This window comes from Podarcis tiliguerta (assembly GCF_965153285.1).
Source record: "Podarcis tiliguerta genome assembly, chromosome: 2".
Taxonomy (NCBI): domain Eukaryota; kingdom Metazoa; phylum Chordata; class Lepidosauria; order Squamata; family Lacertidae; genus Podarcis; species Podarcis tiliguerta.
The window spans coordinates 1,344,808-1,362,265 of NC_139535.1; the positions used below are offsets into that span (position 1 = coordinate 1,344,808).

General features: G+C 44.5%; 1 protein-coding gene across 1 annotated transcript; it reads left to right on the forward strand.

Annotated features, from left to right (window-relative positions):
- Positions 1-1,005: 1,005 nt before the first annotated feature.
- LOC310672754 (vomeronasal type-2 receptor 26-like) lies at positions 1,006-11,816 on the forward strand (the record flags this gene model as incomplete). The annotated part of the gene is made up of 6 exons (XM_083430406.1): positions 1,006-1,223; positions 1,422-1,485; positions 2,459-2,701; positions 2,970-3,779; positions 9,192-9,318; positions 10,902-11,816. The coding sequence occupies 6 exons, from the start codon at positions 1,006-1,008 to the stop codon at positions 11,798-11,800; spliced, it is 2,361 nt and encodes a 786-aa protein (XP_083286532.1). The 3' UTR covers positions 11,801-11,816.
- Positions 11,817-17,458: the final 5,642 nt, after the last annotated feature.

Sequence of the window (17,458 nt, forward strand, 5' to 3'; positions counted from 1 at the left end):
TATGTAAGGTGCTACGTTTCATTCATGTTACCAATAAAGTGAAACAACTGTATGGCATATTATTTTTTTGATGCAGAGAAAGCCTTTGATTGTTTGGAATGGGGCTTTTTATAGCCTGTATTCCATTATATAGGACTACGTAACTGGAACCAGAGCCAGGAACAGAGAGAACCAACCCTCCCTCCAAGGTCCTTCTCTAACTCCATTGTGGCTGGTAGGGCAGAAGGCAGGGAGCCCAACAGTAGATGGCGCCACAGCAGATAACTGGAACCAGAGCCAGGAACAGACAGAACCAACCGATTCAGGTTTTGTTCTTGCCTTCCTCCCTTGCTGAGTTCTGCAAGGGCAACACGGAGACTAAGGAGGAGGTGGGAGCTGATAGCGAGGACCATCACCTGGGCTGTTTGTAAGAAAGGAGGCAGGAAACTGGGTGGAGGCAGACAGGTTGGTTGGGCAGTGCCCCCCTTGCCCATATGGACCACCCTCCACTGGCTGTTTGGACTGACCCACTGCTTTTCTAATGCTCTTGTCACCAAAGTTTGGGCAAAACACTCTCTCACACACAACCCATGCCAACTTTGGAGCCGCATCTGTAATCCCTCACAAACATATTTTCCTCCAGTGCTGCAGCTGCCACAATGATTTCAGGATGTTGTGGGGATGAGCTTTCCTCCTAATTATAATTACATCAAAATCATAGTGATTTATTCTTGCCAAAGCTCGAGAGAGATTTCTGGAGATCGCCTAGACATTGGAATAAAGGCCAGCCTGAGGTTATCTGTTGCGTTCTTCCACGGGGAGGGTGGGGAGTTGGTGCACAACGTATCTCCTGTGTGAGACACAAACTGAGGAGACACAGAGCAGGTGAAAGGGAGGGATGTGTCTGCTTGAAGCTGAATGCCCCTGTAGGGGTGAAGCCACTGTGGGTTTCGCCTTGCAAGAGTTCTCGCCATCTTCTGATTAGCAGGCTCTGGAGGAGAGACAGGTGCAGGAGGCAGAGCCAGGATGGTACCCTTGCTGGTTTTGCTGGTTCTGCTATTGATACCCCACGGAGTGTGTGGGAACCTGAAGGCAAAATGCCCCTTGAATCTGACCATAGAAGAAGAAGCTTGGAGTTACTTCCGGCCTGGAGATTTCCTCATTAGCGGGATCATATCTCCACAATATCCTTTTAAGCAAAACCTATACAACTTTTCTCGGCTCCCGGTAACCAACTTTGACCGGTAAGTCATTATATGCTGATGGAAGTTATGTGTCTCCAGTTTACAACAGAAATTGTCCCTGGATCAAGGCTGAGGACCACCCAAATGTTGCTGGGCTGTCGTCCTGGGCCATTGGCCATGCTGGCTGGGGGCTTATGGGAGACCAGCAACAATTGCAGTGGGGGCCAAGGTTCCCAAGATGCCTGTCCTATTTTCTAGTTCCCTTTGTCAGCCCTGGGAAGATGTTCTAGCTGCTATGATGCAGTGTTGCCTGTTGAAGGATGTAAGTAAATCTGTTCAGCAAAATGATTCATTGAGGCGAGGGTGTCACCCAAGTCATGAAATTTCCTAAAGGCAAACAGATGTCAGAACTTCTGTCTGTCTGTCTGTCTGTCTGTCTCTCTCTCTCTCTCTCTCTCTGTGTGTGTGTTTGTGTGTGTGTGGTTTCTTCCTGGCCCAGAAACTCACGGAAAAATCCCTCCTAGGTTTCCACCCTGCCTCCTGTGACCTTTTGCTTTTGTTTCATGCATTTTTCAGCGATGAGCCCTCGTAACAGTGACATTTTAAACCTGCTCTGGGAGACATTTTTGGCAGAAGTGCCAAAATGAATAATAATTTATTTTTTAAAAAATCAAGCCAGGAAGTCATAGGACCTCCTCATTACCAGTGTCAAATCTCCAAAATTTGAGAAGTAACTATTCAGTTTTTTGAACAACAACCAACCGCAAAACAACAACTTCAACCCACTAAGCTTCGTTCATAAGTAAAGTTGTATTGATGGTTATTGTGCTTCCTCAACTGCACTCTAGATTAAGGTCACCAGATTTTTTTCAATGAGTCTGGGACACTTTTCAACTTCAATGCATTTTGTATGGGGACTGATGTGTGAATACGGGGATTGTCCCCGGGAAATGGGGACGTCTGGTAACCTTACTCTAGATGCTCCTAATTACCAGGGATATCCTGAGTTTCCTAGTCCCTTTAGGCTGTGTGTTTCTTTCCCTTCTGTGATGGAGTGTTCATTTCCTTACTTTTATTGTTAAGTGGCAAATGGGTTTTTCATATTGCAAGAAGGATATGACTTTTCTCAGTCCTCACAGCAGACGTACAGGCAATTATGTGGGGGAATCAAAACAACTGTATAGCCGCTGAATGATGAACAGTTGTTTCACATTTTTTTAAAAAAAGTATTTATTTATTGCAGTTTCTCAGGTAGGCTGTACTGGCACATCTTGTCCTTCTTGTTCACCATCCAGGAGATCAACATGGACCCCAGGCACTTAGCCAACATCACCCTGGGCTACAACCTCTATGAGAGCTTATTCAATGCAATGATAACGTCCGATGCCATGCTAAGCCTGCTTTCGGGTGGGGAAATCAACATCCCAAACTACACCTGTGGAAAAGGGAATGACAACCTGCTGGCTGTTCTTGAAGGGGCCAATTCTGTCATTTCCAAACACATTTCAGTCATGTCAAGCATCTTCAAGGTACCACAGGTATGAAGGTGAAGGGGCAGCATTGAGGGGCAGAATAGAAATTCATAGGCTTGAAATTCCACTTTCTCTCCAGGGAAATCAAGGCAGGGCATCCAAAACTAAGTTAAAACACTGCAGATTGGATCCAGGGCTCCCAAACCCAGTCTCTGCCCACCTGGCATCGCACCTCTTGATGTTTCAGGCCAATACTAATCATTTCAGGTTAATAAATGTCTGGTTCTTATCCTGAGACCAAAGCAAAGCACGAATCTCTTTCTTTCCTCACTAGATCAGTTACGGCTTCAATGCTCAGGCTCTGGATGACAAATCCCAGTTCCCTTTTGTCTACCGGTTGCTCCCCAAAGAAGATTCCCAGTACCGGGGGATTGTCAAGCTGCTCCTGCATTTTGGATGGACGTGGATTGGCCTCGTTGCTCCAGACAACGAGAATGGAGAGAGGTTCATGAATGCCCTGACATCTCTGATGATCCAGAGTGGAATCTGTGTTGCCTTCACAAAACGACTGCCAGAAGGCACTCTCTATGAAGGGTTCGTATCCGGGGTACCCTTTGCCCTATGGAGACAAGTCAGTGTGTTTGTTTACTATGAAAACACGCGGATGGGATGGGTGGCAATCATCACACTACAAAGAAGGATTTGGGAACAAGTTGGAGCAAGGGTCTGGATCACAACCGGTTTTCAGGACATCAACGTGGTATTGCAAGGCGAAGGTTTTCAGTACATCCATGGTTCTTTCTCCTTTATAATTAAGACCCCCAAAAGAACCATACACGACTACTATGTACCATATTCCTCTCTTCTTCGTCAGTTTTGGGCTGAAGCATATCGTTGCTCGTATTCAAAGCACGCCTTGTCTGTGAAAGGTCAGATGAGATGCACAGAGAAGGAGCAGCAGCAGTTGGAGCCTCTGCCCCGGGAGGAGGTGGAGAGGGCCCTCTCCCAAGACAGCTACAGCACTTACTTCCATGTCCAAGCCGTGGCACACGCTTTACATGCTGCACGTTCGTCGAGATCAAAACGGACGCTGATGGCGGATCGGGGAGACAGGTTGGGACATCAAAGGCTGCAGCCATGGCAGGTATTTCCTTTACCTCTTTTCAAACTGCAATGCACTTTCCAAACCATAGAATCTAACTTAGTAGTCTCTCCAGCATTGGCACTTGTGGGGATAAATGAAGGGCGCTAACTTTATCACTGTATATAAAGATATGCTGCTGTTTCTGCTAATAGCCGCCCATCTAGAGATTGCCAGATGCTGGCAAATGGCTGAAAGCCTAACAATTGAAGCATGGTACCAAAGGGTCAGGGACACGGGTGGCGCTGTGGGTTAAACTACAGAGCCTAGGAATTGCCGATCAGAAGGTTGGCGGTTCGAATCCCCGCGACGTGGTGAGCTCCCGTTGCTCGGTCCCTGCTCCTGCCAACCTAGCAGTTCGAAAGCATGTCAAAGTGCAAGTACATAAATAGGTACCGCTCCGGTGTGAAGGTAAACCGCATTTCTGGGCGCTGCTCTTGTTCGCCAGAAGCGGCTTAGTCATGCTGGCCACATGACCCAGAAGCTGTACGCCGGCTCCCTCGGCCAATAAAGTGAGATGAGTGCCACAACCCCAGAGTCGGCCACGACTGGACCTAATGTTCAGGGGTCCCTTTACCTTTACCTTACCAAGGGGTCTGGTTGGTAGCACTATCAGAAAAACTGACATGCCAAATCCACACAGCCAAGGGAAAGGAACTCCCCTCTTCCTTGCCACACAGCATGGCAACTGCTTATATCTTTCATGAGACAGGAAGAACAGACAAGGACTTCCACACAGCCTCATGGCAGCCTTTATGTATGCTGTTTGCACAATGTGACAATGCATTTTAGCTTTCATTCATGATACTTTGGATGCTCTAACGGGTGAGCAATGCAAGGGCAGTCAAGATGTTTGTAGCAGTTCTTTATTATTAAATTGCAAAATGAAGCAAAAACATTTTCCGACATTCGGGAGTGAGGGGAGGGAAGTGTCCATTTGTAAGGCAAATGCAATTGGGGAGGCACCTGGGTGAGGCCAATCTTTCTGCCCACTGTGGGAATGTCAGAAGAAAAGCCTTCCAACTTCCTGGGCTTCCTCCTTGGTGCTCTGAGAGAGATCCAGCCATTTTAGCTGAAGTTGGACTCTCCTCAGCCTTGGCTTTGTCTCTGCTGAGCCTCAGCAAGCAGCTAGAACAAAAAAGGTAAAGGACCCCTGGACAGTTAAGTCCAGTCAAAGGCGACTACGGGGTTGCAACGCTCATCTCGCTTTCAGGCCGAGGGAGCCAGCATTTGTCCACAGACAGCTTTCCAGGTCATGTGGCCAGCAGGACTAAACTGCTTCTGGTGCAACAGAACACTGTGACAGAAACCAGAGCGCACGGAAATGCTGTTTACCTTCCCACTGCAGCGGTACCTATTTATCTACTTGCATTGGCATGCTTTTGAACTGCTAGGAGCTGGGACAGAGCAATGGGAGCTCACCCTGTCCCGGGGATTCGAACCGCCAACCTTCCAATTGTCAAGCCCAAGAGGCTCAGTGGTTTAGACCACAGCGCCACCCATGTCCCATAGAACATAGATGCAGCAGGCACAGAGGCCTCCTGGTGACACAAGTCTGTCCCACAATGTTGAAATGTACTCATTTTATATTGAGTTATTTCTGTTTAAATGCTTATATACTGCTCTTTGTCAAAAGATCAGATTGTGGTTGGTTTTAGAAACAATGCAAAACAAGTTTTGGGCTGAGTTGCCATCAGTATGCTGATGACACCCAACTCTATCTGTTGATGGATGGCCATCCTGACTCGGCCCCAGACACACTGACCAGATGTTTGGAAGCTGTGGCTGGATGGTTACGTGGGAGCCGGTTGAAGCTAAATCCTTCGAAGACAGAGGTCCTGTGGCTGGGACGGGACAATATGGGATTGGGGGGGCAACTCCCATCTCTTGCGGGGGCGCAATTAGTGCCAGCACCGTCCTTTAAGAGTTTGGGTGTAATCTTCGACACCTCCCTTTCCATGGAGGCGCAGATTGCAGCTATAACAAAGGTGGCATTTCTCCATCTCCGCCAAGCTAAGCAGTTGGCTCCTTACCTCTCTCGCCCTGACCTAGCCACTGTGATCCACGCGACGGTCACCTCCAGACTGGATTATTGTAACTCGCTCTACGTGGGGCTGCCCTTGAGATTGACACAGAAACTCCAGCGGGTGCAGAATGCTGCAGCGAGACTCCTTACGGGGTCTTCGCTGCGAGATCACATTCACCCGGTGGTATACCAGCTGCTCTGGCTCCCGGTGGAGTACAGGATCAGGTTTAAGGTGCTGGTTTTAACCATTAAAGCCCTATACGGCCTAGGACCCTCGTACCTACGGGACCGCCTCTCCTGGTATGCCCCACGGAGAAACTTACGGTCTTCAAATAAAAACATCTTGAAGGTCCCAGGCCTCAGAGAGGTTAGGCTGGCCTCAACTAGAGCCAGGGCTTTTTCGGCCGTGGCTCCGATCTGGTGGAACACTCTGTCACAAGAGACCAGGGCCCTGCGGGACTTGACATCTTTCCGCAGGGCCTGCAAGACAGAGCTGTTCCACCAGGCCTTTGGCCAGGGCACAGCCTGACTCCCTCCATCGGCAATCTTCGCAGAGCTCTGGCCCAATGGTTGCCAGTGGCTTGAATTAATTAATTTTATAATGAATGATTTTAGAGTGTTGTTTGTACTGTTTTATTGTTGTTAGCCGCCCTGAGCCCGGCTTCGGCTGGGGAGGGCGGGATATAAATAAAATTTATTATTATTATTATTAACTGAGGATAGAATAAAACATCATACATGAAGACAGAGAGCTTTTCATTATGCGGGGAAAAGTTGTTGAAACAAAATATTGTTAAATTATTGGAAATGTTTCTAAATCAATGTCTATTTGACTATGGGAATGTAAGGAGGTGGAAATTTCAATTTCGTCCTTTGATTGTTGCAATCAGCGTTGCTTCTGTTCGGCTAAATGTGTGTTGCTCTTAAATTGTTTTCTAAAAATTGAGTAACACAGCTGCTGAGACCACATCCACCATTCTTGTCCCGAAGAACACTAAAAGCCCAGATACTCATTATGGCATATACACTAGCTGAGTTTTACACTTGCCAAACTTCATGGGAGCTCAAAGGGAGCAGGGCTGAGAGGTCTAATATGCTTTCTATATCCTGGTGTTTCCCTTGTCATTCCAGCTTCACCCTTTCTTGAGAGCAATCCGGTTTTCTAATACCTCAATGGGTGAACTGTATTTGAACGAGAATGGGGAGCTGCCCGGCAGTTATGATATTGTAAACTGGGTGATGTTTCCCAACATGTCTCACGCCAGAGTGAAAGTTGGGAGTGTAGAGAGAGAGACATCCGCTGACATAAAGTTCAAGATTAACCCCGAAGCTATTGTGTGGCCCCAATGGTTTAAAAAGGTAGGGGATACTTTATTTTATGTGGCACCTGTTAAAATGTAGCAAATGGGATTTGATTGCAAACTTTTAAACACTTACCAGGGAGCAAGACTTACAGAATAGTGTGCCACATGGGAGCAGCACCAAAGGGGTCTCCCGTTTCTATGAAATGCAGATAGAGAGAATTGATAAGAATAATGATCTGTTGTGACCTTGACGGAAGCATACAGTAGATGAGCCTTCTTGTGGTTTGGCTCATCTTCCTCTTTTTTTTTCCTTTTTCCTTTTTTCCTTTTCCTTTTCCTTTCCTTTCCTTTCCTTTCCTTTTCTTTTCTTTTCTCCTCCTCCTCCTTTCTGTTTTCCTTTTTCTTTTTTCTTTCCCTTAATGGCTTATGTTCTATGCCATGTGCTTTGATATTTATTGTAGTTTTTTTTAGCTTTTTTCATCATCATCATTATTAAGGATTTTTCTTTTGTAATTTTGGTTGGTCAAATGCTTCTGTATGTGTGGTAAAGCAAAATGAAAGTATTAAAATTTTTAAAAACAAAACCAAAGGGGTCTCCCGTTCATACAGTGAGCTTTGTATCCATGAAAGGGACATGGATTAACCACATTCCATTTGGGAATGTGGAAATTCAGAGTTGACAGCAACAGCAGTTAGCCAATGGCACCTCAGAAGGTTAACTCACCAGCCTGCCACTGCTTTTGAACAGGAACAGTGTTTGGTTTCCCTTCTCACTGGCTGTCCACCATGTTAAATTACCCCTCATGTAACCCCCCGCCCTACAGAACTATGAAATGTTAGCCCACCATCTAAATACACGATAAGAATCAATCCACAAAAGTGCGTCCCACTGAGATAGTTGTTCATCACCCAAGTTTTGTTTTGCAGTTGCTCTTATTCTTGGATTTGGATTTTGTGCCTCTTGTCCTGTACCTTGAGCACAATAAGAGCTCCTCCACACTTCTGCTTGACCTGGGCTTGCTAGGCACAGGTCTGAGAGGAGTTGTTGTTTTTTCCATTTCGAAACCCACTCTTTACTGCTGAATCGTAACAAACGCCAACTGGATTTTCTGAGGATTGACTTCGCTCTATTCTCAGTGGTAAACAGCATCTTCTTCTCAAGGAAAGGGGTTGGGCAAAGAAAAACCTTCTCAGACCCATGCCTAGAAGGAATGGTACAAGCAGAAGAAAACATAGGAGAAGTGGAAGTGTAGATGAGCCCTAAGACATATGAAATGAAATGAAGTTTATTACGGTCCCAGACAAGATTCACATACCATACTAAGCAAACATAAAACACAATAGAATTAAGTCTGAATTTGGAATCGAATATAACAATAAACAATGTGACTATGACAGCCATTAGAAATGTGTTTTAGGTCTTAGTCTCTAAAATAGTATCTAGGGTTTGCATCTGAGGCCTCAGTCTTTGTAGTAGCACAGCTTGTTCAATGAGTTTTATGGCAGCCGTGCAAAATTTGGCCACCTTTAGTGTGATCTCTGGATCCTTATCCTCTATCAGGGATTTTAAGCATTGAGGTTCAGACCCACTTGGAATTTTCTGTATAATAGGGGTGATAAAGACCGAGCGCATATCCTCATCAAAAGGACATCGTAGCAAGACATGAGAGACAATTTCCACCTCTATCAGACTCGCTCTGCATATCGTTTACCCACATATCTACCCCGCAATAAGGCAGCACGTTGAATCTAGTGAGACCCTGAGACATAGAAGAGAGGAATAATAAATGTAGAAACAAGCAAACAAATACACCAAAATAGTATGCATCAAAAGAAAATTGCCTTGGGGTTCAGTGGAGCTCAGTGAGGAATGTGTTACTTGCAGGTTTCGCCACTTGTGCATGCGCAGACGCTCAAAATGACATCACGTGCATGTGCGGAAGCAGCAAATCGCAGACGCGGGTTGTGTTCACTTCAGGATGCAAACAGGGCTCCAGAACAAATCCCGTTCGCATTCAGAGGTACCACTGTACAGTATACTCCTTACACTTTCCCCTCCCTGCACCTTCTTGTCTTACCAATTAGGCTGTCCCTCACTCCAGGTGTACTGAAAGCTGTCGCCCTGGATATGCCAAGGCAGTTCAAGAAGGAAAACCAGTTTGCTGCTATGCTTGTTCCCCATGTGCAGAAGGGAGAATCTCGACTCGAAAAGGTGGGTGACTCCTTATCAAGGGCAGAGGGCAGAGATTCATTCAGAAATAATAATAATAATAATAATAATAATAATAATAATAATAATAATAATAATAATAATTTATTATTTGTACCCCGCCCGCCATCTGGCTGGGTTTCCCCAGCCACTCTGGGCGGCTTCCAACAAAGATGGAAAAATACACTAAAATGTCACATATTAAAAACTTCCCTGAACAGGGCTGCCTTCAGATGTCTTCTGAATGTCAGGTAGTTGTTTATCGCTTTGACATCTGATGGGAGGGTGTTCCACAGGGCGGGCGCCACTACCGAGAAGGCCCTCTGCCTGGTTCCCTGTAACTTGGCCTTTCGCAGTGAGGGAACCGCCAGAAGGCCCTCGGAGCTGGACCTCAGTGTCCGGGCAGAACGATGGGGGTGGAGACGCTCCTTCAGATATACTGGACTGAGGCCATTTAGGGCTTTAAAGGTCAGCACCAACACTTTGAATTGTGCTCGGAAACGTACTGGGAGCCAATGTAGGTCTTTCAAGACCGGTGTTATATGGTCTCCGCGGCCGCTCCCAGTCACCAGTCTAGCTGCCACATTCTGGATTAGTTGTAGTTTCCGGGTCACCTTCAAAGGTAGCCCCACGTAGAGCGCATTGCAGTAGTCCAAGCGGGAGATAACCAGAGCATGCACCACTCTGGCGAGACAGTCTGCAGGCAGATAGGGTCTCAGCCTACGTACTAGATGGAGCTGGTAAACAGCTGCCCTGGATACAGATTTGACCTCTGCCTCCATGGACAGCTGTGAGTCCAAAATGACTCCCAGGCTGCGCACCTGGTCCTTCAGGGGCACAGTTACCCCATTCAGGACCAGGGAATCCTCCACACCTGCCCGCCTCCTGTCCCCCAAAAACAGTTCTTCTGTCTTGTCAGGATTCAACCTCAATCTGTTAGCCGCCATCCATCCTCCAACCGCCTCCAGACACTCACACAGGACCGTCACCGCCTTCACTGGTTCTGATTTAAAAGAGAGGTAGAGCTGGGTATCATCCGCATACTGATGAACAGCCAGCCCAAACCTCCTGATGAAACAGACTCTGGGAGGGACTGAGAGGTATTTCATCATCACCACCATTAATTTATTATACAGTGGTACCTTGGGTTACATACGCTTCAGGTTACATATGCTTCAGGGTACAGACTCCACTAACCCAGAAATAGTACCTCTGGTTAAGAACTTTGCTTCAGGATAAGAACATAAATAGTGCTCCAGTGGCGTGGCAACAGCAGGAGGCCCCATTAACTAAAGTGGTGTTTCAGGTTAAGAACAGTTTCAGGCTAAGAACAGACCTCCAGAAAGAATAAAGTTCTTAACCCGAGGTACCGCTGTATGTCTCCCATTTAACTGGGTTGCCCCATCCACACTGAGTCTCTGAATAGCGTTCTTGCTTTGCCCTTTTTTTAAAATCACCTCCCACAAAATGAAATATTTTACCTGTCAAAGCCCAAGGTTAAGAGATGTGTCCCTAGTATGCAGAGAAAGATGTACAATGAAGACGCCAGATGCACCTCTGGACAGTTTCAATTTTCACTTCCTCAGATGCAAGACACTGCACCAAATGTCTGGAAGAGGAACATCCAAACAAGGACCATGATCAATGCGTTCCCAAGATGATCACCTTCCTGGCCTATGAAGGGTATTTGGGGATCATCCTGGCTACCTTTACCCTACTCTTATCCTCAGCCACAGGCTTTGTTTTGGGAATATTCATGAAATACAGTGAAACTCCCATAGTCAAAGCCAACAACAGGGACCTTTCTTACATCCTCCTCATCTCCATCCTCCTCTCCATTTTGTCCTCCTTCCTCTTCATTGGTAAGCCAAGGAAAACAACCTGCCTTCTCCAACAAATGGTCTTCAGCACTGTCTTCTCATCTGCTGTCTCTTCTGTCTTGGCAAAAACCATCACTGTGGTTCTGGCCTTCTTGGCCACAAAGCCAGGGAACAGAGTGAGGAGATGGCTGGGGAAGAGTCTGGCCAACTCCATTGTCATTGCCTGCTCCAGTGTCCAAGTTGTCATCTGCACCACCTGGCTGGGAGTTTCTCCTCCTTTCCCAGACTCTGACATGAGCTCTCAGCCTGGAGAGATCATCTTGCAGTGCAATGAAGGGTGTGTTGCCATGTTTTACGCTGCCCTTGGCTACATGGGCTTCCTGGCTGCCATCTGCTTCACGGTGGCTTTCCTAGCCAGGAAGCTTCCTGGGGCCTTCAATGAAGCCAAGCTGATCACCTTCAGCATGCTGGTCTTCTGCAGTGTTTGGGTGTCCTTTGTGCCCACCTACCTGAGCACCAAGGGGAAATACATGGTAGCCGTGCAGGTCTTCTCCATCTTGGCTTCCAGTGCTGGGCTTCTGGGCTGCATCTTCATACCCAAGTGCTACGTTATTATACTAAGACCTGATCTGAACAAGAAGGAGCACCTGACAGCAAAAGAATAAACTAAATATATATAGAGAGAGAGTCTCTGTGTGAAATCATTTGTCCTTCCATTTGTATGTATTCAAGGTATCGTCAATCCTTTTCAGTAGGTGATGTTGAGTTTTCATGCCATGCTCTGATTATTATAGAAAGGACAAGCCATGGACAACCACAACAAAAATTGCTGGCATATTGATAAATTTATATTACAAAATGAAAATGTTACACAGGACCTGGCATCTATATTAAGAGAATATTAATAATTTTGTAGAGCTGATAAACATACTTTATGGGAGACTTCAACGGCAATAATGAGAGGTCAAATAATTCAAAAGCTTCATATATATATATATATATATATATTTTGGGGGGGACACCAAGGGAGAAAGCACTGAATGATGAGGTTGAAACTGAAAAACTAGAATTTGTTAAAAACCTAAAACTACCTGCTCTTAAAAATTATAGAAAATCAGAGCTACTTAGAAAGTAATCTCTTAAGAAAGATAGAAAAAGCTAAGGTTGTAAGACAGTGTTTATTTGAAAAAGGGAACAAAGCTGGCAAATTGTTAGCACATTTTTACACAAACACACACTTATATACTTTCAACAATTAAAGACCAAAGAGGATAACAAGATCTGATGGAATCACAAATGAATTGATTTTTTTAAATAAGAAATCATATACATCTGATTGTCACAAAAAAGATGCTATTGAAGCCTTTTTATATCTAAAAATAATAAAAACACAATGTCTAACCCAATCTGGTTGTGATAAGCTCCAATCTCTTATAACACTCCCTAAACTCTGCAGAATGGTTAATGTGTTATAATGCAATGAAGCCCCCAGACTGGATAGTTTCACAGTCAAGTAATATGAAAAATTATTGAATGAATTAGAATAATCTTTGAAAGTGACATTAAATAAAATTATGCTAAGAACTGTTTTTCCTAAAACATGGCAAATAGCTAGAATAGTGATCACATATTTAAAAAGATAATGTCCAGCCGTACTGTCTTACAGCATTGCTGAATCAGGGCTTTGTTTCACAATTCTAGCAAGTAGATTAAATATAGTAATACATAAATATATAGCAGAAGATGAAACTGGATTTATTATGGGACATAAACTCTCTTGAAACATATGTAAGGTGCTGCATTTCATTCATGTTACCAATAAAGTGAAACATCTATATGGCATATTATTTTTTTGAGGCAGAGAAAGCCTTTGATTGTTTGGAATGGGGCTGTATTGGATTATATAGGATTACGCAGGGGATCTATGACATGGATCAAGTTAATACACTTCAGTCCTAAACAAAATCTGAAGGGGATCATGTTGGTGACTCCTGTTCTAAAAAGGCTTAAGGATAGGCCAAACCCAGCTTTCCCTTTGCTAGCCATTTATCCATCTTTAGCTTAACTTTTTTTTATTTAACTATTTAAATTTGTAAACCTCTGTCTACAATGAAGTGGTATGGGAATTTTATTTCAAATAAAAATAGAGGTTTAGGTCAAGTCATGGAGGTGGCTAAGGATATGAACAGAAACTGGTCCTTATGGATATGTCCTCCCACCACTGTTTGAGGCAGGAAGACTCTGAGTTCCAGTTGTTGGGCATCACTTGTAGGAAAAGGGCTGCTGCACTGACCCTTTCCTTGTGGGCTTCCCTTTGGGGCAACTGATTGTCCATTTTGAGAAGAAGATGCTGGACTTTATGGACCCATCACCTGATCCAGCTTCAGGGCTCTTCTCATGTTAATCATGTTCAGCCAAACTCAACTTTCTTCCTCCTTGAACCGTGTCAGTCTCTTGAGTCAACATGTTTTTCTCCTGCTCTGCACCTGCTCCCGGAGGAGACCTTTCTTCCCCTTACAATTATCAGAACCACAGTGATCTATTCTTATCCCCTTTGCACACCCTTTGAATGCTGCCTTTGGAACAATAACACAAACATCACAATCAAGAGCAGCAGGAGGTTATTTACTCCACCGTGTCTGAGAAGTTTGATACATAAAATATATTTTGTGCCATAGAGTCCTTTGAGTCAAGATATACGTCAGGTGAAAGGGTGTAGGGGATAAGTCCTTGTGTAGCTAAACAGAACCTAGGAAGCCACCTTCTAGCTTAGTACTATCTACTGACTGGTGGCAGCTCTCCAAGTAGAGGACATCCTCAGCTGTACCTGGAACAGTTGGCTGAGGTTGAACCTGGCACTTCTGGGTGCAAACAAGTGCTCTACCACTCCGTTATATCATGTCCACTTTGTCTCAGAAGCTAGAGCTGGACACGTCCTTGCAAGAGTTTAGGCTTCTTCTGATTAGCTGGCTGTGGAGTTGAGAGGAACAATCAGAAAGGAAGTGTAGCAGGTGGATTCAGAATGGTAACACTGCTCTTGTTGCTCCCTCTTGTAACCTGTGGGATGCAGCAGAAGGCAAAATGCTCACTCAAGCTGATCAGGGATGTCAATAATGCTGTGAATTATTACAGGCCAGGAAACCATCTCATTGGTGGAATTGTATCTTCAAAATTCATTGGAGATCGTTTGCCCTTCACCTTCAACAGCACCCCCTTGAACAGGGTTAATGCGTGAGTAATGCATTGATGTGTTTCTGCTTCCCTTCAGTTCCCTGGATGCACCTGGATCAGCCCCTCTGAGATGAAAGTGACTGAAGCTAGGGTTGGTCTCTGCTGGAGATCTGTGGGATCCTGGAGGTCTTTGGGGGTGTGGCTGTTGCACATTTTCTGTAGTTAACAAAATGAAATCTGCAAAAAACTTTGTGAAATCATTGCAGGAGATATTGAGGTCCTCAATATGGAGGTGGTTCCATTACATTGCAACCCACCCACCTAAAAGTGTCACCTGCTGCTGTTTTCTGCAGATGCAATGGAGGCGGGGAAGAAGTTTGTGTAGTATTGTGTTTTATCACAACCAAATCTTGCTGCATCAGTTTAAGAATCTCCATAAGCTATTTTAGGGCTGTGGGATTCAAATAATTTCCAGCCTCCTCCCCCCCTTCATTTTTGGATTGACCATTTCATGCTCAGTTGAAGGAGCTCCATCTCCCTCCGTAGTTCTGATACAATTGTACCTCCGCTTACATATCCCTTCGCTTATGTAAACTTCGGGATACATAAGCGGCAAACCCGGAAGTGTATTTCTGGGTTTTTGCCACGCGCGCATGCACAGAAGCGCTCTACCAACATGTGCGCATGCGCAGAAGCAGTCCCTCCAGTTGCAGAAACCTTGGGATCTGACCAGAGCTCCGGAACGGATCCCGTCCTCAACCGGAGGTGCCACTGTATTTATCTTGCTCATAATTAAGCCTCTTCAAAATTAGGAGTAAAATAAGGCAGCAGGGAGGATATTTACCCAATTAGACATGATTTTTGTTTGCAGTTTAGTATTATAGTTTATAATGGTTTTTTCTCCATTCTATCCTGCAAAGATACTGTGGACCTTACCCTACTTACTGGGCTCCTTTCCCATTTGCTTTGATTTATACAAAAAAGAATGCGACTTTCAAATTCACTAAATCGAACATGACTATGTGGCCCAATTCTTTTTGCAGCTCTGAGACTGGCTCTGTCAGCTGAGACAGGGAGACGGCTGGGCAGTGTGGTGGGTGGTAAACCAGCACAGTCCCTCCCTAATCTGTCCAGACTGCCCAATGCCAGAAACACACTTTTTAAAAAAGAATATATATTTTATTAAAGTTTATATATAAAAAAAATATAAACTTCATATATTTTCCCATTTTCTAACCAAACCAAGACTTTTATATAGATACAATAAAAATACAAAAAGGGAGAGAGAGAGAGAGAGAGAGAGAGAGAGAGAGAGAGAGAGAAGGAAGAAGAAAAACATTTTAAAAAATAGAAAAGAGAGGGGGGAAATAAGATTCAGAAAGATACTGAAGAAGCTGGTCTCTAAGGTGCTACTGGAAGGAATTTTTTTATTTTGTTTCGACTACAGCAAGCCAACACGGCTACCTACCTGTAACTAAAACTAAAATCAGTTAACCTTTAAACAAGATCCCAACCAAAATGCTTTTAATACAGACCAAAGGAAAGATGGATAATCTCTCTCTCTCTCTTCGTTTATTTTTTTGCCGTCAGGTGCTCTTTTGTGTTGAGTTCGGGCTTCAGTATAATAATGTAGCACTTGGGCATGAAGATACAGCCCAGATCATCAAGCAAACAATCTGTGAGCACCTAGAAAGGAATGATGTGATCACCAATAGTCAGCATGGATTTCTGAAAAATAAGTCATGTCAGACTAACCTGATCTCGTTTTTTGACAGAATTACAAGCCTGGTAGATGAAGGGAACGCAGTGGATGTAGCCTACCTTGATTTCAGCAAGGCATTTGACAAGGTGCCCCATGATATTCTTGTAAAGAAGCTGGTAAAATGCGGTCTTGACTATGCTACCACTCAGTGGATTTGTAACTGGCTGACTGACCGGACCCAAAGGGTGCTCATCAAATTTCATATTAGTTAGTATGGCTAGTAGGTATCTCCATTCTAAGCAATCAAAAGCCTAGAGGATGTCTAGGAACCTAACTGTCAGTCAGAGTCTAGTTACCTTGCTGTGTTCAAGCAGATTCAGTAGTTTCCTGATGCGGTCTGTCATATCGCAACCTGGGACAAAGCCAGTGTGGTCTGGGAGTATTAACTTGTGTAGAAAATTTTTAGGCAGTTAGCCAAGATTGATGTGAATATCTTGTGGTCTTGGTTTATTAATGAGATTGGATGGGTATGATTCTACTTTGAGGCTGTCTTTGAGGGGTTTGGGGATAGAGACTATCATGGAGGTGGTCTAGGTTTTAGCAATGGGGCCGCCCTGTTATGGTGTTGTTGATCCTAGAGTAGAAAGATGACTCCATCCTTCTTAGAACTTTGTGTTCCACATGTGTTCCACGTTCCACATGTCATCCATGATGACCATTCTTTACATAATTTCGCAAAATCATAACCATCTTTTCCAACCTGGTTTTCTCTGCTCTAGCTTCATTCATTCTTGAAAGAAGTCCATCTGTCTTCTAATACTTCAACTGACGGACAGTACTTGGATGAGAATGGGGCACTGGCGGTTGACTTTGATATTGTGAATTGGGTGTTGTTCCCTAATAAATCTCATGCTAGTGTGAAGATCGGGAGCATAGAGAGACAGGAGTCCTCAAATCTAAACTTCACCATTAGCCCAGAAACAATAGTATGGCCCACACTGTGGAAGAAGGTAGGAGAAATGTTATGTGCTTTTTTAATATTATGATTTCTGTTATGCTCTAATAGCTGGTTGAACAGTGTTTATGAAGCTTTTATTGCAATCATGGACACTTCCCTGGAGGTAAATCCCATTGCGCTGATTGGATCTCACTCTTGAATAAGCATCTATGAAATCTGACAATGAATAAGAGACTTACAAAATGAATTACAAAATGAGCAGCTATAATAAATATTTATTCACCCAGCTGGAAAAGCTTCCTAAAATGAAAATGGGAAGTACAGATATGCCTCACGAGCAAACTAGGTGCCAATTTTTGCACTAGGTGCCGCCTTCATCCCAACCTCAACAACGCCATTTAGCCTTTGAAGCAAAGCAGAAATCAGTCAGTACAGTCTTATTTCTCAACTGCGCAACACAACTGTGTCAGGAGTTGTTTTAGTGCCCCATTT